The sequence below is a fragment of the Tasmannia lanceolata genome, unplaced genomic scaffold, assembly GCF_043159265.1.
Source record: "Tasmannia lanceolata isolate RefF3 unplaced genomic scaffold, GAP_Taslan_0.1 ptg000029l, whole genome shotgun sequence".
In the NCBI taxonomy this organism is placed as follows: Eukaryota; Viridiplantae; Streptophyta; class Magnoliopsida; order Canellales; family Winteraceae; genus Tasmannia; species Tasmannia lanceolata.
This window is the reverse complement of record NW_027518706.1, coordinates 637039-662202: the sequence shown is the minus strand read 5'-3', so window position 1 is coordinate 662202 and position 25164 is coordinate 637039. Positions and strand designations below refer to the sequence as shown.

General features: G+C 36.3%; 1 protein-coding gene across 1 annotated transcript in view; it reads left to right on the top strand.

The window, feature by feature from the left end:
* The window catches only part of TSL (Protein kinase superfamily protein), a 44397-nt gene that overhangs the window by 8592 nt on the left and 10641 nt on the right, over positions 1–25164 (top strand). The window contains exons 8-12 of the mRNA XM_077369747.1: positions 5213–5325; positions 11818–11884; positions 12970–13036; positions 24696–24802; positions 24976–25155. Of these exons, the coding sequence (XP_077225862.1) occupies positions 5213–5325; positions 11818–11884; positions 12970–13036; positions 24696–24802; positions 24976–25155 (534 nt within the window). The remainder of the gene's footprint in view (positions 1–5212; positions 5326–11817; positions 11885–12969; positions 13037–24695; positions 24803–24975; positions 25156–25164) is intronic.

The window sequence follows — 25164 nt, the reverse complement described above, 5'->3', positions numbered from 1 at the left end:
GATTTGGGGAAGAGCATTGGCCCTTCGGAGAAATATGTTTTTCATTAAATGTGGGGAGGGCGGGTAGGTAGAGTCTTGAGAGCATGGCGGTTGGTGCATAGTGTCAAAGAGGCTTTCTTGTCATTTACTAGGTTTAGGGTGGGAAATGGGAAGGTGATTTGGTTGTGGGAAGATTTGTGGTTATTTTATGTTCCTTTATGCCATGCTTATTATCTCTATAACTATAGGTTGGTTAGTGAGAAAAGATGTGGTGTTGTGGAAGTCATATGAGTAAGGGTGTCAATTTTGGCTCGGGCTCGGAAGCTCGCTCGAGCTCGGAAGCTCGCTCGAATCCTTAACGAGGCGAGCCCGAGTTAGGCCAGGCTCGGCTCGTTAAGAAAACCTGTATAAAAGAATAGTCCTAAATATAATACAGTAGGAAACAGCTGGAGGCATAATCATCATCATGAGGTTGGTGTTGTCAACATCAGATGTTTTGTCAACATCATGAGGTTTTGTCTTTCTCGGAATGCAGTGCGTATCAAACGGTTAATTCTCGTGAGAAATTAATTTTTTCCGTAATTGTCATAACTTTCTACCTTTTGTTGGTATTGTTTTGGTAATTGTCATAACTTTCTACCTTTTGTTGTTAATTTTTCTTTTAAAACTTTATACCTTCAGCTATTTTACTTTTTTTGTAATGATTACTTTTTTTTTTCTTTTGCTAGCCACCTTTGCCATGTGCGAATCTTTGCACCAAGGATGGTCACATACCGAGAAGTGGCATAGGAGAAGTTTGCTAGCAAATTCTTATAAAAAAAAGAAAAAAAGAAATGTTATCAACTATTGTTTTCTTACGAGAGCACTCTCACTAGGATAATCCAAACCGTCCATTTGATAGTTCACGTATAGTTCAGAATTTTTCCAAAAATGTTGTACTGAATTTAATATAACCCAAAAGCTCGATAAGGCTCGCGAGCCTAACCGAGCCGAGCCGAGCCCGAGCCTGGTTCGAGCCCGAGCCGAGCCTGGCCAAGCTCGGCTCGGCTCGGCTCATTTACACCCCTACATATGAGAGAGTAGGGCGTAGAGCGGGATGGGGGTGGTGGGTGTTCCTTTGTAAGCTATTGATTCGTTAATCATAATATATTAGAGTTTATAGGGGTGTAAACGAGCCGAGCCGAGCCGAGCTTGGCCAGGCTCGTTAAGCTCAAAGGCTCAGCTCGGGCTCGGCTCGGCTAGGCTCGCGAGTCTTATTGAGCTTTTGGGTTATATTAAATTCAGTACAACATTTTTGGAAAAATTCTGAACTATACCTGAACTATCAAATGGACGGTTTGGATTATCCTAGTGAGAGTGCCCTCGTAAGAAAACAGTAGTTGATAACATTTCCTTTTTTTTTATTTATTATAAGAATTTGCTAGCAAACTTCTCCTATGCCACTTCTTGGCATGTGACCATCCTTGGTGCAAAGATTCGCACCTGGCAAAGGTGGCTAGCAAAAGAAAAAAAAAGTAATCATTACAAAAAAAGTAAAATAGCTGAAGGTATAAAGTTTTAAATGAAAAATTACCAACAAAAGGTAGAAGTTATGACAATTACCAAAAAAATACCAACAAAAGGTAGAAAGTTATGACAATTACAGAAAAAATTAATTTCTCACGAGAATTAACCGTTTGATACGCACTGCATTCCGAGAAAGACAAAACCTCATGATGTTGACAAAACATCTGATGTTGACAACACCAACCTCATGATGATGATTATGCCTCCAGCTGTTTCCTACTGTATTATATTTAGGACTATTCTTTTATACAGGTTTTCTTAACGAGCCTTAACGAGCCGAGCCGACCCGAGTTAGAGCCGAGCCTGGCCTAACGCGGGCTCGGCTCGGCTCGTTAAGGATTCGAGCCGAGCTCGAGCGAGCTTCCGAGCCCGAGCCAAAATTGACACCCTTAAGAGTTTAAGAGCCTTATCCTTTCTTGCATGATGGTGAAGTTCAGTTTCCTTTTAAAGTCATTTTTTTTTTTTAAAGTTGAGTTTCATTGGTACTCTATCCAAAACCTTTATAGAAAGTGAGAGGCGATCATAGTTGATAGAAAAGGTAAAGAGAGAAGAAGGGCAAGTGGACCCCTCCACCTGCTAATAGTTTTAAGCTGAATTTCAATTAAGGTTTTGAATGTCTGTCTCAATCACCATGAAAATGGAAACACACTGATTTTAGTGAGAATTATGTAAAATCGTGAAGGTTTATGGAAATACATGCAAATGATGAAAATTTAAGATCATGAAACTTCACGAAATGCTAGAATATTCACAATTATACACTTAGAAACCATCACATAAGTAAAAAAACCATCCATAATGGTTTGACATCGAAAACCCAGTGACATGTGTTGCTGCGCATGGTTGGAACAATAAGGTTCATTTTGAAAAAAATTATAAGCACCACACGAATAACATATTACTTAAACCCACTATTTATACATAATGCATACACACCTTTTTTCATATGTAATTTATATAAATTTCTCTCTGTCTATATATATATATATATATATATATATATATATAAAATTGGGTAACATATATTAGTATAGTTTACCTCTCAGTTTTTTTTATTTGAATGGTAGTATAGTATACCTCTTAATACACTAAATGATTTTCTTTTTAAAAGTATTTTGAATATTTCATTAAAAATTTAAAACAAAAATAGCAAATACTAAGAAAATAAAATATAAATTTTATGTATAACAAAGCCATGGCTAATTCCTCACATGTCTTGATTTTGTTATTTTTTAAAATTTAATTAATTTTTAATAAAAATATATAACATTAGTTATAATATTATAAAATGCACTATAAAACAATATTTATATAATTTACATCTCAATTCTTTTTTATGTTTTTTAAAATATTACTTATTATTTCTAATATTTTTAATGCAAAAATTAATTGTTTTCCTATTTTTTAAAATCTTGAGGCTGCTGATCCTTGGCGCAATGGTAAGGTTGCTCCATTTTGACCTGGTGGTCACGAGTTCGAGTCACGGAAATAGCCTCTCTGCAAAGCAAGGGCAAGGCTGCGTACAACCCTCCCCAGACCCCGCAATGGTAGGAGCCTCGTGCACTGGGCCGCCCTTTTTCTTAGAAAACTTCGAGGCTGTTTTTTGTTGTTGTTTGTTTGTTTCGTTTGCCTTATATTTTGACCACCTCGATCCCTGAGTTTTTCTCCTTTCTATTTAATATATTAGTTTCCATTAAAAAAGAGCAGTTGAAACCCAAGTTTTTAGGCAGTTTGGTTGAAATCCTGACATGTTGACCCGAACTCCACTTTTTAAACTATATTCCTTGAGTTTCATTCAACATGACTGAAACGACACCTATATGATGCCGACATATGTCAATCGAAACAACATTGATATGACACAGACATGACATGACCGAAATTTCAGTCGAAACTGTATAACAATCTCACTACATGAGAATGTTGTTTCAGTGGCGACCGGAATCAACATATGTTGGCCAAAACTGACACGTTTTTACTGATATTTGATACTATGCTTTCAACGGTGGCTCTATGGGGAACTCGGGTCTGTCTGGAATTAGAGGAGTTGTTAGGAATCATTTGGGGGAAGTTGTGCGCAAGGTTTTACATTTCGACCGAAATCCGAAATTTCGGACCGGATTTTTGGGTTTCGGTGGATCCCGAAATCGAAATATGGTAAACCCGAAATGTTACTTTATTTCGACCGAAATTTAGAAATTTTGTTTTCCTTCTGAAATTTCAGGGAGATAACGTTAAAACCGTATTTTATTCATTAGTTAATATTTCCCTGAAATTTCGGGAGAAATTACCAAAATTTTGGTAATTTCGCCTTAAATTTCAGGCGAGATAAAATATTACCTTTATTGATTTAGTTGAATTTCGAATGAAATTTCGGCAAAAATTTCGGTTTCGGTGAGCACCGAAACGCATTCCGAAACCGAAATTTAAAACCTTGGTTGTGCATGCCTTTTTCGGGCCAATTGGGTGGAAGGATTCCAACGAGACAGACACGTGAACACTCCTTATGAGTCTCAGGTTCTACTTTCTTTGTTGAAGCCTTGAAGGAGACGGCTCCATTGTGATTTTGTGGGCAAAGATTGCATCTTTGGGTCCTTGGAGGCTTCTGCTACTACTGATGAGATTAAAGATATCTATCATTGTAATGATTTTTCCTTTTCCTTTATTCCTTATAGTGCCGTGCCAACAAGTTGGCAAATGCCCTCGCCAAAAGGGTGTGTACATACATGATTCATTGTTTGTGGGTCGATCTCTGCCCCAACTTTCTGTTTTCTTTGGCTTCATAAAAGGGAAATGATATCACCACTACCGAATTTTGATGATCACACTCCTCACTTTATTAAAAAGTACGGTATGGACCATAAGATGATCCAAACCGTCCATTAGATTGGCCACAACCTAAGTAGGTTGTGCCGCAAAAATCATTTCCATAGGTTGATCTTAACCCTCCGATCTATAGAGGGTTAGGATCAACCCTATAATATTCAGTCCCTCTATAGATCGGAGGGTTAAGATCAACCTTTGGAAATGATTTTTGGGCACAACCTATTTAGGCTGTGGCCCATCTAATGAATGGTTTGGATCATCCTATGGGGTGGGCCATACCGTACTTTTTAATAAAGTGAGGAGTGCCATCATCAAAATACGGTTGTGGTGATATCATTTCCCTTCATAACGTTCTTCTTTTACCGTCTTAAAAAAGTTCATCACTGTTGTTTTGGACAATGATTTTTAATTTTGCTCCTCAGTACTCTCTGAATGTTTTTTGCTCTTCAATACTCCCTGAATGTTTAGAGCTTAGAATATCTTTATTTTTTGCATGTTGCTATGTAATGTTTTTATAAAATCCATGAATCTTCTACTATTTTGATGCTTGTCATTTTCCATTGTTTAGTTGGTGGTACTTGGCTAGTTACTCATGCTCATGTATCATTAATGTTTGATTTCCTTTTATTTTATGTCTGAGACTCATGTATCATTAATGTTTGAATTCTTTTTGTTGAGTTGAGTTGAGTTGAGTTGAGACTCATGCGATTCCTTTATCTTGTTTCCACAGTGGTTGGCTTGGAAAAGGGCTTTTATTTTCCTTCTATTTAATTTCTACTGAATTGCTATTCATAATATTTTTCTGATATTGTTTCGGTTTTTTTTCCCTCCTTTGATGCAGAGAATAAAAGTGTTGTCTGACCTTCTTATATCTGTTTCAAAAGCGGAGAGGCATGAAGCAAGGATGAAGATACGCCAGGACTCATTGAGGCTTGGCAATGTGGGTGTAATCAGGTAGGATACAAATTCATTAATTTTGTCAAGTTATGGTAGGATAGGATACTGGCTATCACATGTCAAACAAGAATAAGGGAAATGATAAATGCGCCCCTTTTCATCACATGGGACACCCATGTCCGTGGCAATCAAATCCGTTGAATAGTTCTGATGTGAAGTACATCAGCCCCTCTGCAGTCATTGATACACTGCTGCTGGGTGTCCCAAGTGATGAAAAGGGGCGTATTTATCATTTCCCAAAAATAATTGTACTCCATCTTAGAGTGGGGTCTACCTTCCACTTGGTTAACCAACTTTTGGCCTCTTTGGCATTATTAGTCTTGGAAACTATATAGTTTGGAAAAAAATAATAAGTGTTTTGATGGCAAGATATATCATAGCGATCCCCCCTTTATTGCCAACCCATCTGTCTATGTGTGTGTGTGTGTGTAGAAAACGGTTTCTACACACAAGTGTAGATAAGTTATCTACACACTAGCTTAAAATACAGTGGAGGGCATATTGTTTGGGTGAGCCAAACCATTCATTTGATTGGCCCTCACATAGATAGGGTGTCCACAAAAAATCAGCTCCATAGGATCATCCCAACCCTACGATTTGTGGAGGTAAAATGGACGTGTATAAATCTTCACAAATCTGTCCATTTTTTGCCTCCACGGTTCGAAGGGTTAGGATGATCCTATGAAGCTGATTTTTTGGGCACAGCTTTTCTATGTGAGGGCCCATCAAATGAATCCTTTGGATCACCCAAATAATGTGGTCCCCACTGTATTTTAAGCTAGTGTGTAGATAACTTATCTACACATGTGTGTAGGAACCGTTCTCTTATATATATATATATATATATATATATATATATATATATATATATATATATATATATATGAGGAAAGTGTTGGTGAGCTTAAGCGCTCAATCACATTGGGGCCTACTTTGTTAGGATGATCCAAAGCATTCATTTGAAAGGCCCTTACATAGATGGGGTGTGTACCAAAAATCAGCTCCATAGGATCATCCTAACCCATCCATTTGTGGAGGTAAAAATGGACAGACATTATTTGTTCACAAATCTGCCCATTTTTGTCCTCCACAAATGGAGGGGTTAGGATGATCCTATGGAGCTGATTTTTGGTACACACCCTATCTATGATAGGGCCTTGCAAATGAATGGTTTGGATCACCACAGAAAATGTGGGACCCATGTGATTGGGGCGCTTAAGCTCACCATAAGCTCACCTCTCTCTCTCTCTCTCTCTCTATATATATATATATATATATATATATATATATATATGGGCAAAGGTTTTCTGAGGTATCGCTCACCGTGAGCAGCCCTCTATAAAACATCACCTGCATGTTGTTTGACTCATCCTACCCATTCATTTTATAGGACCTCACATAGATAGGGTGTCCCTAAGAAACCACCTCCATACCATAATCCTAACCATTCGATTTATAGGAGTTTAATTTGCAGCCATCCATTTGGAAACCTCCACTAATCATAACCATAACCATAACCCATAACCCTAACCATAACCATAACCCTAATCCTACCTATAACCTACAGAACCAATGGGTTGGATGACTCAACCAACTATGGGAAATGGGGTATCTAGAGGGTCTGCTCACGGTGAGCGATACCTCAAAAACCTTTTTCCCATATATATATATATATATATATATATATATATATATATATATGAGAAAAGGGTTGCTGCGCTCGAGCACAGAAACAGGGGCGTGGGGCTTTTGGGGGGGGGGGTGATCCTAACCATTCATTTGGAAGGCCCCATCATGGATGGGGGGCCCACCAAAAATCAGCTCCATTGGATCTCCAATGGGGTGTCCATCTGTGGGGCCAAAAATGGACAGATACTGTTTGTCCACAAATCTGTCCATTTTGTGCCCCACAAATGGACACCCTAAGGTGATCCAATGGAGCTGATTTTTGGTGGACACCCTACCCATGAAAGGGCCCATTAAATGAATGCTTTGGATCCCACCCAAAATGTGGCCCACCCCTGTTTCTGTGCTCAAGCTCAGCTAAGCTCGAGCACAGCAACTCTATCCTCTCTCTCTCTCTCTCTCTCTCTCTATATATATATATATATATATATATATATATATATATATTATAGCAGAAGAGAAATTAGAGAATTTTTTGAATATTTCCAAAATTCTGTGAGATTTACACGTCACAGTTTTTGACTTTTTTGAACAAATGCACCCATTCAACTATATAATTTCAATCTTACCTCATATACATGCAGCTTCTGTGTATACCTCCTCTTAAAGAGAAAGATATACACTGTATTTCTGTGTATAGAAAGGCATACGTCCCCTCAATTTACCCCATATACATGCAGCTTCTGTGTATACCTCCTTTTAAAGATATATTTCTGTGTATAGTTATGTCAGAGATGTTTTACTTTTTTCCAGTAATTGTCATAAATTACTACATGTTGTTCGTATTTTTTTGGTAATTTAAAAACTTTGTAACCATTTATAGGTAATTTGTCATTGAAAACTTTATAACTTTAGCTTATTTACTTTTTTTTGTCATGATTACTTCTTTTTTTTGCTACCAACATTTGCCATCATTTGCCATGCGCATCTTTGCACGAGGATCTTTTATTTGTAATTATTACTTTTTTTTTTGTGTTTGCTAGCAAGTAGCAACAGTTGCCATTCGCATCTTTTCACCGAGAAAATTTCAATCCTACCCCCTTGATGCTTTTAACAAAGGGACCCATTATATCAAATAATTTCAATCCTACCCCTCCTTGATGCTTTTAACAAAGGCACCCATTAAAGCCATATAATTTCGATCTTACCCCCTCCTTTATGGTTTTTTAATTAAAAAACTATAGGGTGATCTTGACCATCGGATTTAAGATAAGAGGAATTATGGAAACATCTATAGATTGGAGGGCTAGGATCGGCCTATGGAAATGATTTTTGGGGCACAACCTATTTATGTTGTGTTCCATCACATGGACGGTTTGGATCAACCTATGACGTGGTCCGTACCGTTCTTTGTCGGCCCGTGCATCGCACGGGGTTTTTTACTAGTATATATATATATATATATATATATATATATATATGAGGAAACTGTTGGTGAGCTTAAGCTCACCAAACTTATGGTGAGCTAGCTTGCCCAATCACATGGGTCCCACATTTTGGGGAGTGATCCAAACCATTCATTTGCAAGGCCGACAAAGAACTGTACGGACCACATCATAGGTTGATCCAAACCGTCCATGTGATGGAACACAACATCAATAGGTTGTGCCTGTAAAATCATTTCCATAGGCTGATCCTAGCCCTCCAATCTATAGAGGTTTCCATAATTAAAAAAGCATAAAGGAGGGGGGTAGGATTGAAATTATGTGGCTTTAATGGGTGCCTTTGTTAAAAAGCATAAAGGAGAGGGTAGGATTGAAAATATGTTGGTTGAATGGGTGCCTTTGTTAAAAAAAAGTCAAAAAAAGTAATGTGTTATTCTCATAGAATTTTGGGAGAAATTCAAATAATTCTCTCATTTTCTCTTCTGCTATATATATATATATATATATATATATATATGGGGAAAATGTTTGTGAGTTAGAGCCCATATAAGCTTATATGAGCTAGAACTCACAAGCATAGGGTCCCCACAGTGTTTGAATGATCCAAAGCATTCATTTCATAGGTCCTCATATAGATAGGGTGTGCCCAAAAAATCTGTTTCATAGGATCATCCTAACCCTTCTATTTGTAGAGGTTAAAATGGACGGCATGCGCGCCACATATCAGAAGTTTCTGTGATCATTCTATGATAATTTTGGCGAGCTCCTATCTAAGCGATCCGCAGGCTACAACAATAGGCCCAACGTGTTTTTCTTTTTCTAAGCTTCTCTCTATTTTCTTTCTTTGATTTATCCCCCTGTCGGTTTTACGCCCGCTATCCATTCCGGACATTCTGGGCAAGCTGGTTTCCAAGCCTCGTCGGCTACCAAGCAAGTATATAAAGATTGACCCCTATTAGTAAGGGCTTTCTTTAGTAGTTTCATTTTAGTGAGGGCAGGCTTTGGGTCTTGTAGTATGAGTGATGAGTGGCCTTGGTACGCATGGGAAGACCGATGGTTTCAGCATGCTATGCTAAGGACTTAAGAAGCTGTTTTATGTTGATTAGGATGGAACATACGGGGCCATTTAAAAAAAAAAGGATGGAACATACGGGTTCTCTCTCATTGGAATAGGTTATAAACATCATTTTTTTGGCAAGACGGTACAGCAAGCTATAGCCACTTTGCTTCCGAGCGCGGATCGCTCATCAAGTTGAGAGATCGGTTTTGACGTCGAAGGGACTGACTTTCTTTTCAGAAGCAATTGGAACATGGGCGGTGGGAAACGATCGATAAATATGATTGGTGCAGTAAGCTGGCCTTTCAAGCTATAGAAGAAATTCAACTGAAGAGTATAAGTAAGAAGATGTTTGGGTATAGAGCAAAGCATTCATTTGATAGGCCCTCATATAGATAGAGTGTGCCAAAAAAATCAGCTTCATAGGATCATCCTAACCCTTCCATTTGTGGAGGTTAAAAATGGGCAGATTTAGGGAGGTTTATACCCGTCCATTTTAACCTCCACAAATGGAAGACTTAGGATGATCCTATGAAGCTGATTTTTTGTGCACACCCTATCTATATGAGAGGACGTATCAAATGGATGCTTTGGATCATCCAAACACTGTGGAGTCCAAACACTGTGGGCCCCTTATTCTTGTGAGCTCTAGCTCATATAAGCTTATATGGGCTCTAGCTCATATAAGCTTATATGGGCTCTAGCTCACAAACATTTTCCCCATATATGTATATAAATTTAAAGTTTGAACCCCTGATCTCAATGCTACATTATTGAGTGCATCACCACTAGGAAAAAGGCTCAACTTTACCCTAAACCGCAACCACTACATACCTGAGTGCATCACCACTAGGGGAAAGACTCAACTTCACCCAAAACCCTAAACAGTAGGGAAGGGCTCGCTCAACTTCATTGACCACATTTATTTATTTTTTGAATGATAGATGATTTTATTAAAGAGAAAAGAGGAAAAAGCCCATGACCGAGATGGTCAATACGAGGAGAAAGAAACACACCAAGAAGAAACTACACCAAAAGACAGAAGACCTCACGTAGGGATTAGGGAAGAAGTCAAAAATTTCTAATCACAACCTTCTTACTCCAACACGGGCTAACGTATCCGCTTCACTATTATCTGATCTCCTGACATGGTCGAAACGAACCGGAAGGCCCTCCACATGGTCTCCGATCTCATCGATCATATGTGCAAATCTCCAAGGGTGAGGATAACTCCTGTCAATCCACTTGATAACTTTAAGGAATTTTCCTCCATCACCAGCCTGCCCAAGTCACTACTGTCTATGATCCTGATGCCCACATGTTAAAACCCCTCTCATTCCTAAGAACACCCCCTACTCCAACTGGCTCTGGGTTCCCAAACTTGAACCATCGAAGTTCAACATTATCAGACCTGGTCCATGGGAGATCCATCTAGGAGAGGGAGTCGCACCATTCTCCCTACTAAAACAAAACTCTCTCCAGCATCGTCTAAGATTATAACTCGACTTGAATTTAAAACAAGGAAGAATCTTCACCCAACCACCAGCAGATGGTAAGCGAGATGATATTTACAAAGGATTAGAGCTCACTTTTAGTTGAGCTTCGAAAAACCCGGCCGTTCCTTCCCTTCCAAAATCCAAATTACCCAAATAGTGGCCAAAACACTACTCTCCACAAAATCCTTCGTTTCCTGTGACGGATCAAAGGTCCAACAATCCAAAAGGTCGGCAACCTTGGATGGGAAAATCCACTCAATCCCAAATCTCGCAAGGATGGGACACCATACCTTTAACGAAGTTGCAATGAGTAAAATGTGGTCCACCAATTCCATTGGCTGCATTTATTATAAATGAAATAATAACTGGTCTACAACAAATTTTCACTTGATTTTATATTTACAAAATTTTAACTTCATAATAACTGCTCTACAACAAATTTCCACATGATCGTATATTTACAAAATTACAACTTCTTAAATATGCTACCCCACAACCATGTATGGACTAACTCTTCTCTAGATGGGTTGACTTTTATTATCTTCTATTGAATAAAGGGAACATCAACCTCAATATGCTCTGTCCGCTCATGGAGAACCACATCAGAAGCAATGGAATAGCTGCATAATTATCATATGAAGGGGCATTAAACCCTTAGTGCCAAAACCCAATCCAGAGATCAGGGAGCGAAGCTCCTACGTCAGACCCGTCTAATGAATTAATGCCAGCATATCTTAACCATATTAAAGTGTGCTTACTCTATTTAATTCTTTTGAGTTGCAGCATTCAGCTGCCGTCTTTCTCTGTTTACTTCTCTGCTTGTTGATATGTTCTTGAATAGGGTGTGCTTGCTTTTGAACTGCAGGGCTGGAACTGTTATCTCTGAGACATGGGAAGATGGGCAAGGACTGAAAGATCTTAATGCTCATCTTGTACGTGATTTCACTAAAACCCTTTTCATGCGTGCTTTGTGTTATTTTCAGCTCTCATATCAGCCAATGTGCTCGTCATCATCTTCCTGTTTCTGATTTTTTCAAACTGTTTATCCGTAATTAATCTTATTCTTGCAAGATTCTCTTAGAAGGAACTCATAATCTTGTTGTAGTGTTTGCTTTAAATGATGAATTATATACCACATTTTATAACCTGAGGGACTCATAATACTAGCTTCTTAGAACAAGTAGATAAATTTTCTGAGGAGCATTCATAAAGTAGGACCTTTAAAATGGACAAAATCCTATTTTCTAGTTGTGAAAACCATGCTGTTAGTACATTTAATGAAATTTCACAGTTGATTTACCCACTGTAAGGTTTATTTATGTATAAATTTTTTGTCTGGATAAGCAATAGTATGTCTGAATCCTTATTACTTGTGTGACAATATGTCTTGATGGAAGCTCATCTTAACTCTATTAGAAGAAAAACAACCTTTAGTTACTAGTTGATTTGTTGCTAATCATGTTGTAGGTTGCAGTGATGTCGTCTTTTGGCATCAATATGCCAATTTTGTAATTCTTTTTCTTTCATTGACCTTTCTTCATGGCTGCCTTGCACCTTTGGTATCGTGTTTCCTTATATTTTTAATGAATTATCTGTTAAAAGAGATTAGGAAGAAGTTTTAATCCATATCGTAGGACCTTCTCTTCTGTTAAGAGTGGTGTCTATGTTTGGCTACCTAGAACCTACCAACAACTTTGCAGCTCACATAATGAGATACCGTCCATAACCTGCCGCAAGCAGCCCTTGCAAGTGGCTGCTTCTATTAAAACTAAGCGTGAGGTGCCACAAACTCAAAGGAGGGAGACTAAGAATCCAGGAATGCCTTTCCATGCATTTCTGTTCTTGATGACATGTCTCTGCAGTAAATAAATTCAATCCCACACCCATTTTCTTTGTCCAATCAGTTATATAGATCTGCAATTTCATGTCATCTAAATTTATCATTGTGTGATAGAATAAAATCTGTATCAAATGCTTTAAGATAGATATGACATTGATGTTTTTAATTCCTTTCTAGAAATATTTACTGGAAACAAAGGAGGCTATTGAGAGGCATCGGAAGTCATTAAAGAAACGACAATCTGGTAAAATTCAATTCTTTCTCATTGACCTAGATCATGCCTTCTGTCCTTTTTTTTTCATCTGGAATTGAGTTGATCAAGGCAAATTCTGTTCTAGGGATAATTTTGGATCTTTGAGAGACAAGCCTTCTGGTTAAGAACACAGACTTTGTTTCGTACTGTATTGTTTATTCTACCGTTATTGTTTTGTATAGCCGGCATACATCTTTCCCTCCATAAAATTTTAAGGAGCAAATGTAATACAAGAAGAAAAGATTCCAGCTCACAAATAAATCAAAGTAAGAAGAAGGATTCAACTCAAAACCGCCTTAATGATTTTTCAGCAATTTTCTCCTTAAAAGAATTGAAATCAACTCCTATATCATTTTTTATGAACAGACTAAATCAGAATTCAAATAAGCTTAATTAGGAAAACTGATGGATGTTGGTGTTAGAAACTTACCGACTTCTCCAAAAGCTTAATCTGTTGGAGAAGGGCAGTATTTAATCTTTTATACTATAACACTTCCCCTCACGTGTGGCCCACTTGGCAAACACATGGCATATATGGTCCCACCTTGGGCCGACCATTGCATGTGGATTTTTTTTTTGACATTGGGGAGGTTTGAACTCGAGACCTTTGGCTCTGATACCATGTTAGAAACTTACCGACTTCTCCAAAAGCTTAAGCTGTTGGAGAAGGGCAGTATTTACTCTTTTATACTTTGACAATCGGTATCGGTCATCATATCGGCTGAAGACCCAAACGATATTGACGATGCATATTGGCCATATTGACGTGAATCAGGTGATATAGATTCTCATAGTCGCAGAATGATTTGACATTTTCAAGGTGATTTATTAGATTTTGATTGTGCTGGTGAGCATATCAGTTTGCTTGTCTGTCAAGTTTTTAGTTACTACTTCAAGCATAAGTATAGAAATAATTTTTTTAACCAAAAATTGATAAAGTTCATAATAAAATAATATAAAACGCTAGCATCACTACATAAACCGTTTCTTTGAATGGTTCACTACACAAATCATTAGATACTAAAAAAGTCCTGCGCACTGTTTCAAACACATTTTGCAAGCATATCACTACATAAGTCATTGGAAATTCAATCTTCTCAAGAAGATGAGTCAGTTTAAAGACAATTGGGTGGTAAATAGAAAATGAAGTGACACTTCCTTTGTTGTACTATTTCTTATATTCTATATTTTATTTTGATGATTTACTCTTCTTATAAACAATTGGCATTATAAATAGATTTGGATTAGTTATTATTTTGTAAATATTTAGCTTTTTTGTTAGGCTTTTTAGTTTTTTTAGATAATTATAATGAGAAATTTGCATTTATAAGTACATTTAAGTATTTAATAGAGAAAAGAAAAGAAAAAAGAAAGCGACCTTTTTTTTTGAATAGTGAAGATTTATTAAGAAGGGAGCAAAGCTCAAAGACCGAGATGTTCAATCACAACACAGAGAAAGAATGGAAACAGCAAAAAAAGAGGGGGGGGGGTTGGAATCTCGCAAGGCGGGGGATGATCAACTTGGTCAGGCGACCCTGGACCAAACCAGATGATCTACCTCACTGTTAGCCAAGAGCCACACCTGTTGGCTGTTGAAAAGATGTGGAATGGCCCTCGTTCATATCCAATACCTCCTTAATAGTGTCGGTGAAGCATCATATAAACTTCCACCATCCCTCACCCACCTAACGACATTGAGTCAATTACCCTCCACAATAAGAGTCAATGAGGTATCTCTGGTGGTGGCAGTAACTTAAGGGTAAGCTCATCTTTGCCTTCTCCCATTTTATGAGGTTGGTACTTACTTGCAAGCTGAAATGAGAGGCATTTTAGACACTCTTAGGTATTGTAAGGTCCTAGTGTTGATAGAGGTTTTAGTGGAAGATGATAGTAAGGTGCTGATAGATATGATTGATTCCAATAAGGAAACTGTGGGACAACCCGAATCACAGGGGGAAGCTGTCAGAGCCAAGTCTTTGTAGAAAGACTAAACCAAGAGCTTGCCATTTGATGCCCAAGCCCAAGAGAAATTCTTCCTTCTTTCAAAAATTTCTCTTTTTTTAAGAGTAAAAGCAAAGGAGCCTATAAATCCAAAATCCTCTCTTTCTGTTCAGAGTAAAAGCGAAGGAGCCTCTGAATCGAAAAAGCTTCTCTTTCTGTTTAGAGTAAAAGCGAAGGAGCCTCCAAATCGAAAATCCTCTCTTTTTGTTTAGAGTTAAAGCGAATGAGCCTCTAAATAAAAAAAATTCTTCCTTTCTTTTCAGAGTATAAGCGAAAGTGCCTTGGAATTGAAAAATTCCTCTTTTCAGTTCAGAGTAAAAGCAAAGGTGTTTCTGAATCGAAAAATTCCTTCTTCTGTTTAGTGTAAAAGAGAAGGTGCCTCCGAATCGAAAAATTCTTCCTGTTGTTCATAGTAAAAGCGAAGGTGCCTCTGAATCCAAAAATTTTTCCTTCAATTGAATTTTTTTTCCTTCTATTTAGAGAAAGAGCAAAAGTGCATTTGAATCGAAAAAATCTTCCTTTCATTAGTGCCTCTAAATCAAGAACATTCCTCCTTTTTCTCAGAGAAAAAGCCAAAGTCCCTCTGTGATAAAAGAGTCCTTCTACCTTAGAGAAAAAGCTTAGTGCCTTTATGTCAGAGAATCCAGTCCAGACAATCCGTCTTATCCATTCAGCTTTTCTAATTTATCCAGTTTTAGGGTTCCATCTAGGGTCTTGCATTTAGGTTGCGTTTTGTGTCTTTTGTTGACTAAAGCTACACAAAATGATGTTGTCTCTTTTGCTTTGACATACGGTTACTGTGTTACCTCTGTCAAAGAGGTGCATCTGTAGACACCCCCATTTTGCTAGGCTTTAGGCAAACATAGGTATTTGTTAGGTTTTCCAAAGTAGAGGATCAATTCTCCATCTTATCTTAGGATTTCCCTTCATTTTTTTTCAGACTTTAGGATTTCCCATCATTTAAGGCAAGATTCTCATCTTTGAAGGTAAACTAACATTGATTGTGTTCTTTAGAGTTCCAAGGGCACTCCAAAAGTCTTGGATTGATGTTAAAAGAGGTTTTAATAGGTTTGACCCACTTTTGTTTTTGAATTTTTAAGGGTTTTCGGCCTATTTTTCATTATTTTTGCCCTATAGGGGTAATTTGGTCATTTTACATTTTATTTCCATCATTTTGATCAAATTAGGAGTGTTGAGTGCCGATGGGCTGAGTAGAATGAGTTTGGGTCGAATTCGTGGTCCCATGTTACAATTTGAATTGAATTTGGGTTAACTAAAGTGGGTCCATATTGTGTTTTAATGAGAAAGGGGGTATTTTAGTACAAAAAGAGCATTTTGGTCACAATTGGACCGACTCATTGAAATTCGAATTCCAAGGGGTGACCCATGTGAATTCGGCCTAGTTTGTGGACCCACATTAGCTCATTATATAATAATGATCCACTATAGTAGTGCCAATGTCAATTTTGAGTAGTGCCATTATTGAAATAAACTTAAAAAAACCATTTTAAAGCAATTTTGGCCGAATTTGGGTTTACACATGTGGGCCACACATGTGGAAATCAGCATGTGAGGCTCAACGTGTGGTGGCCGGCCACATGGTGGACCCAACATGGTTGGACGAATTTATCCTAGGAAGAAAGTAGTTTTGGTTTTAGCAACACAAATTTAAACCCAATGCAAGTACATTTCCGCTACAAATCCGTTGGCTGATTTTCAAGTCCGATTTTTGGACTATTAGATGGCCGAATCAAGAATAATCATAAACTACAAAGTTGTTCAAAACAAGTACTTACACACTCATTTTGGACAAAGGGTCAAAAAGTTATGACTGTTTTAGTAAAACGAGTTTATAAGCAAATACACACTTGTTATTTAATTAAAAAAGCTTGTGATTTAGTATGTCATGCATTATTTTCTTTCATTTGAATGGGCAAAGGGATGAGAATAGTAATAAATAGAATAGGCAACAAAGTTTGAAGGAAACAAATTAGAGAAATGTAGCAAGTTCAAGTAAAAGAAAAGTTTGAATATGTATAGTTACTTTCTATATTCAAACCCACACTCTATATAAGAAACACCCGCTTTCTCTCTTGCTTCTCTTGGAATTTCGACCCCTCTCTCCACCCTCTAAAAATTTCGACCCCTCTTCCTCTCTCTAAAAGAAATTTGGCCATTGTTTCTCTTGGTGGTGGTGATTCAAAGTGGGTTTCATAAAAACTCACTTTTACATCTATTTAATTGGAATCAACTTTGGTGACTCTTTATTGGGATTTCTTCTTCAACAAAGTTCAAAAGGGATATTCTCTGGGATTTTTCGAAACTTTGGAGGTCTACAATCAAAAGTTGGTAGGATTTTACTAAAGTTTTAGTGTAGTTTTGCCTCTTGCATTTTAGTTCTTAGATATTTGTCTTTTATGATATTTCTTTGGTGATTTGATCTAAAATTTTGGCTATGAACCTGATTTCAAATAAGTAATTAGGATATATGATTAGATTAGATTAGATGAAAGATTAGGGAAAGTAGGGGTTTTTAATAAGGGTTTGATCTTGAAATTGGAATATTGTGATTTTTGGGTAGATTTACAAAGCAAGTGATTTAAAAATTTTGAAATATTGTGGGTTTATATTTTCTGGGTAATTTTCTTACCTAATAAAAATAGGAAATCATGATTTCAAGAATTTTTTTTCGGATTTAATTGGTTTAAAAATTGTTAGAATACACCAAAAATCCCGCTTTGGGGTGAAAAATAGGTAAAAATAGTAAACAAAAGAGATAAATCGTGAAATTTTATTTCCAAAATTATTTTGAATTATAAAACCATGAAAAATACCCCCGCTGGATTTCATGAAATGTTTTTATTTATTATTGATTTTATGCTTAAAATAGTAAGTTTTTCAAAAAATCAATAAGAAATAGCAAAACTCAACAAAATTTGATTTCTTTGGGTCAAATCACATTTTGATTTTATTTCCAGTAAACCATCGAAGAAAAATCAGATTTTTTTAGGAAAACCTATTTTTTATTAAAAATTGTATAAAAAATAGGCAATTTACCATGTTTTACATGATTTGCTATCCAAATTATGTTTTGTGATGTTTTTCTTCTAATATGTCACATGATTATCTGAGAGTTGATTGATTTGATTTTTTTTGAATTTTTGAGCATGATATGTTTTTTTTTAGTATTTTTTGTTAAATTAGCATGTTTCCTTAAATAATTGTCAAAAATAGTAAATCTCGGAGAAAATTCTTAAATTGTTTTATACCGATATATAATTCTAATAAAAGACTCTCTATAATTTGAATTAATTTGGAGAAGTTTCATTGAATAAGACGAAGAAAGTTACTAAATTTGCAAAAATACTAAAAATCATTAAAAATAAGTAATTTTCTGAAAACTACTTCAGAATCATCATAATTGGTAAAAATGTAAAATGGAAATTAATTAAAATCATCTAAAAGTCACTTTAACCCTAAGGATGACAGTAATTCCTATTCTCGTTAAGGAACTCGTAAACCATTAGATTCTTAGTAACGATTAGGCATTAGGAACTCTTAAATATCGGAAATCTTTTAACCTTTCATATGGGTATGTTGTACTCATAGTCAACTCAACCCTAGCTTAGATTGCACTAGATATCCCATCTACTCCTTTAGGACAAGCCTAGTTGAACCTAAGGATAGGGCCTATGCTGCATGGATTCGGATTCAGATTCGGCATTTTTATTAAATTAATTAAATAGTAATAAAAATTTAATATATATATATATATATATATATATATATATATATATATATGATGAAAAAATTAAGCAACATTCGATATGCTTTCAAAATGATGCCATAAAACCTTGCCTCAAACCCGGGCACACCCTAAATTCAATTTATGATCGTATCAGTCTAAATAAACCATAAGCATATCATTAAATACGGATCCACACCAAGGCCCTGTTCGAATTGCAAGAAAAGGCATGACAAAGTGAGAGAAGATTTCCTTCAGAAATATTTTTTTCTTGCAATCGAAACAGAGCCTAAGTGGAAACATTAGGGCTGCTTTTATAGAGAAAGAGTCCATCCCGGAATGGAAATTTTGCTAATTCATCTTTTTCAGTCATAGATAACTTTCCCTTTTTCATGTAAATCTGAGAAAATTTTTTATCTTGGCAAGTCTTCCAGCAGGTTTTAGCCCATCTAGAAACTTCAGATTTTGTCTTTTCTGTTTTGTCATTAATTAATCCCAGCAAGGCTCTCTTATTATTCCTTTTTTTAATATATATCTTGGAAAAAGTCTTTTGAAGATTTTGTCTTTCTGTTTTGTCATTTATTAATCCCAGCAAGGCTCTCTGACGAGTCCTTTTTTTAATATATATATATATATATCTTGGAAAAAGTCTTTTGGAGAATTTATCTTTTCTGTTTTGTCATTTATTAATCCCAGCAAGGCTCTTTGACGAGTCATTTTTTTAATATATATCTTGGAAAAAGTCTTTTGAAAGGATGAAATAGAGGGATTCTTATTAACTAAAGAGGCATGTCCTGGATTCGCATTTACTAAAGTTGCATGCGGTGTCGGATTCGCATTGAAGATTGCATTGACTGGCTGGAGACGTTTAAATATGTATTTTGCCGCATCCACCACGAATCAATGTCCGAATCCGCGTCGAGACGTGTCAACACGCGACCCGGCCCAATGAAATGAAGAATCGGCGCAACATAGGATAGGGCCCACTTGCATTCGTTTTGGATCATGTAGGAGATAGCATCTTAGATGGAATCCTAAAATATACAATCAACTTTAACCTAATTCAATTATCTCATAAGCTTTAATCACAAGTCAAGTCAATAGTCAAGTCTATATACGTGTCCTAGGTACAATAGGCATGTAACATAGCATAGGAACACCGAACTACGATTATCTTGATCTCAAAGAGGCTCGAGTACGTAGGCAGCTTGGATGACCCTCCAAGTCCAGTTTCAATCCACACACACTTTTAGGATTTATCGTGTACCATCCATTTCTTATTGTTCTTTTGCATCATTTTAATTCAAATAATTCATCAAGAATAACTCAGGTTGCCAAAATTAGATCTTTAGGTTGTATGCCACGTAGATTACATCATCCTAAATCAAATAAGTCAAAAAGTCAAATAAATCACATAGGAACCACATCAGAATTAGATCCCTAGGTTGCATTCCTGTAGTTCGCACATCTCAAATAATCTAACAAGCCATTTTAAACAAGTTTAAGTGAATTATCCTTTGAAATTGAAGACCGGTTTACCGGGTGAGAATGGTGCCTAACACCTTCCATTCTCGTAATTTGGTAACAGACCTAGACAAATGGGATTGCAGACTACTTTGGAGTGTCACTTATGGGTCCTAGGTCTCTTACCTAGGTGGTGACTACTTTTATAAAAAATTAAGAAACCGGTCAAGAGCAATTCAAATCTAAGTCACCCTCGTGGGTCGTGAAGGGATCTCCTGGATCAGGATCCACAATTAAGGGCAAATTCGCCAAACTGTGGAACCTGATCCGGGAGGAAGTCGAGGGTGGCTCATTGCTCTTGACTGGTTTATCAACCTAAAATCTAATTTTGATGAGACCTAAGTTATTTTGGGATGAATTATTTGGATTAAAGATGTAAGATAACAAGAAAAATGAATGCTAAAAAGAAAACCCTAAAAGTTTTTGTCGATTGGAACTGAACTTGGGGGGCCGTCTAAGTTGTCTACGTACCCAAGCCCCACTTGGGATTAAGATCATCGTAGTTCGGCGTTCCTACGCTAAGCCACATGCGTGTTGTGCCTAGGACACCTATATGGACTTGATTATTGATTTGACCCGTGATTAAAGCTTGTGAGATGATTGACTTAGGTTAAAGTTGATTGTGTATTTTAGGATTCCATCTAAGATGCTACTATATGATCCTAAACTAATGCAAGTGAGCCCCATCCTTATGTTCAACTAGGCTTGACCTAAAGGAGTAGATGGGCTATCTAGTGAACCAAATCTAAGGTTTAGTGGAATTCAGGTACAACTAACTCAAATGAGAGTTTAAAAGATTCCAGATATTTAAGGGTTCCTAATGCGTAAAGGTTCCTAAGAGCATAAAGGTTTAGGAGTTTTTACAAACTTGGGATTGTTGCCTCCTTTAGGCTTGAAGAGACTTTTAGAGTGCTTTGAATTTATTCCACTTTAAGCTCTTACCAATTGTGAAGGTTCTGATGTATTTTAGTTTTCTGGAATGTTTTGAATTTTTACTGATTTTTTATAACTTTAAGAATTTTTGCCACGTTAGTAACTTTTTTCGTCTTATTCATGAAAAATAATCCAAATTAGTTCAAATTCTAGGAGTAGACTTATTATAGCATGAGACATCAGTATATAAGATTTGTTTATTTTTCTCTGGAATTTACTATATGTGGAAATTGTTTAAAGAAACATGTTATTTAGAACAAAAATTTCTAAAAATAACATATCATACTAAAAATTTTCAGAAAAATCAAATCAATCAAATTTAGCTAATCATGTGATATACAAGAAGAAAAAATCAGAAAACATAATTTGAATAGCAAATCATGTAAAATATGGTAAATTGCTTATCTTTTATACAATTTTTAATAAAAAATAAGTTTTCTTATAAAAATCTGATTTTTCTTCGATAGTTTTACTGGAAATAATTTAAAAAGTGATTTGACCCAAAGAAACAGTTTTTCTTGAGTTTTGCTATTTTTATTGATTTTTTGAAAAACTTGTTATTTCAAGCATAAAATCAATAATAAATAAAACACATCACGAAATCCAGCGGCTGTATTTTTCGTGGTCTTTATAATTCAAAATAACACTAGAAATAAAATTTCAGGGTTTATCTCTTCTGTTTACTATTTTTACTTATTTTTTGCCCCAAAGTGGGTTTCTTTGTGTATTCTAACAATTCTTAAACCAATTAAATCCGAATTTTTTCTTGAAATATTGATTTTCTATGTTTTTTAACTATGAAAATTACTCAGAAAATATAAACCCACAAAATTTCAAAAGTTTTAGAACACTTGCTTTGTAAATCTACCCAAAAATCACAATATTCAAATTTCAAGATCAAACCCTTGTTAAAAGCCCCCATTTTCCCTAATCTTTTATCTAATCTAATCTTCTATCCTAATTACCTATTTGGAATCAGATTTATAGCCAAAATTTTAGATCAAATCACCAAAGAAAGATTATAAAAGGCAAAAATCTAAGAACTAACATGCAAGAGGCAAAACTACACTAAAACTTTGGTAAAATTTCAACCTTTGATTGTAAACCTCCAAAGTTGTTGAAAATCCAGGAGAATATCCTTTTTGATCTTTGTTGAAGAAGAAATCCAAATAAAGAGCTACCAAAGTTGATTCCAAGTGATTAAAAGATGTAAGAGTGAGTTTTTGATGGAACCTACTTTGAATTCCACCAAGAGAAACAATGGCCGAATTTCTTTGAAAGAGAGGAAGATGTGTCGAAATTTTCAAAGGGTAGAGAGGGGGTCGAAATTCCAAGAGAGAAAGGGGTGTTTCTTATATAGAGTGTTGGTTTGAATATGGAAAGTAACTTTTCATATTCAAACTTTCCTTTTACTTGAATTTTCTTCTTTTCACTCCTTTGTTTCCTTCAAACTTGTTTGCTTATTCCATTGATTACTATTATCATCCTTTTGCCCATTCACATGAAAGAATACAATGCATGACTTACTAAAGGGAGATGATATTTTCACCCCCCTACATTACATGCACTCTCCCCTTTTAACTTGATTTGACGTGAAAAGTGGGCAACTTTATGTCAAATCACGTTTTAAGGGGAGCGTGCAAGTAATGCAGGGGGGGGGGGTGAAAATATCATCACCCCTTACTAAATCACAAGTTTATTTAATTAAATAATAAGTGTGTGTTTAGCTTATAAACTCGTTTTACTAAAACAATCATAACTTTTTGACCTTTTGTCCAAAATGAGTGTGTAAGTACTTGTTTTGAACAACATTGAAAGGTCTACAAAAACAGACTTGAAAATCGGTGAGCAGCTTTGTAGCTGGAATGCATTTGCATTGGGTTTAAAATTGAGTTGCTAAAACCAAAACTACTTTCTTCCTTAGGATAAATTCGTGCAACCAGTTTTCTCTTTTGGAAACATAAGCAAGACTGTATGGTATAGTGAAAGAAATCTTAATTTTTTGGTTGTGAAGGTGTTTTTAAGGCTTAGCTTATCTGGTTCTGGGTATGCCCGGTCCAGTCTTATTGATGTTTTGTAACGCAGAACGGGATTCCTGGTCCCCAATGCTTTTCTAATATCAATGAAATTGTCATCTTTCAAAAAAAAAATAAAAAATAAAAAATAAAAATAAAAATTCGTGCAACCATGTGGGGTCCACCATGTGGCCGACCACCACATGGTTGAGCCACACATGTGGATCTTCATGTGTCGTCCACATGTGTGAGCCCAAATTCGGCCAAAATTGCTTAAAAATGGGTTTTTAGGTTTGTTTCAATAATGGCGCTACTCAAAATTGATATTGGCACTACTATGGTGGATCATTATTAGACAATGAGATAATGTGGTCCGCACAGTCGGCCAAATTCACATGGGTCATCCCCTAGAATTCGAATTCCATTGGGTATGTCCAATTTTTACATGAGGAAGCTCCCTATCAAAAAAGTTTCTTCCGAAAGGAGGTCTCCAAATCACCCTATCACTCCTCCTTTCAAAGCAATCTTTAACCATGACCTCCTTTTGGTAAACAACTGCATACAAACCTAGAAACAAATCTTTTAAGAAAGAATGAGAACACTAAATATCATTCCAAAAACTTATTCTCTCTCCAGAATAAACTCTAAATCTAATACCCTGATAAAATCGACGTTTCATGTACAGAATATGTGGTCCAGCCGAATTCACACGGGTCACCCCCTGGAATTCGAATTCCTATGGGTACGTCCATTTTACATCAAAAAAAGTTTCTTCTGAAAGGAGGTCTCCAAATCACCCTATCATTCCTTTCAAAGCAATCTTTAACCATGACCTCCTTTTGGTAAGCAACTGCATACAAACCTGGGAATAGATCTTTTAAGAAAGAATGAGAACACCAAATAGCATTCCAAAAACTTATTCTCTCCCCGGAATAAACTCTAAATCTAATACCCTGATAAAATTAACGTTTCATGCGCAGAATATCACGTCAAACTGACACCCCAAGTCTCCTAAATACGTCCTTGGATTCCCAATGACCTGGTTTCACCCATACTTGCTTTCAATCACCCTAGCCCTCAAATATGATGACTCCTCTCCGGTCTCTTTTCATTTTTTACACTTACAGCTCATCTTTTAAGAGAAAACCCAAAAAGGCCGTTACTTAAAGAAGGGCCAAAACCGAAAGAAATGTTTGTAGGTCTTCTTAAACACATTATGGAATAAAAAAGAGAGGAAAAGCCTCCCCCAAAATTAGTGGTGGAAACATGTGGGCCTTTCGAACTTCTTTGATTCTTCATCTTTCAATTTGCTTTTTTCTTGTCTGTTATAAATCTAGTGTTAAGATGGAAAGAAGATGTCCTGCATCAAATTTTGTTTTTCTGCTTGTTATTGTGTGCTCTTAATTGCTTTGGCATTGCCGTAATCTGGTAGATAAGGGCGATAAGGGCGATGGAAGTGACCATGAAACAGGAATATCAGAAGAAGATTTTCTAGTCCAGGATGAGATTTTCAAATCCCGTCTAGCAAGCATCAAACGTGTAAGCTGCACATCTTATGTTTTGTTTTCGTTACCCATTTAATTTCCTGGTCATCTTTCATCACATTGGTGTTCAGAGGCTGTGTTGTATTGTGGACAGCATATTTTCAACTTTTATCTATTAATTTTACCAGGTGAGCATTGATTACCTTATTGTTCTTTGAATTTCTTTAGGAGGAAGAAACTTCTTTGCGAGAGAGGGATCGCTATGAACTGGAGAAGGGAAGGCTAATACGTGAAATGAAGCGTATACGGGATGAGGATGGCTCACGCTTCAATAATTTTCAGATTCTGAACCATCGATACGCCCTATTAAACCTTCTTGGGAAGGGAGGATTCAGTGAGGTTTACAAGGTAAATCTT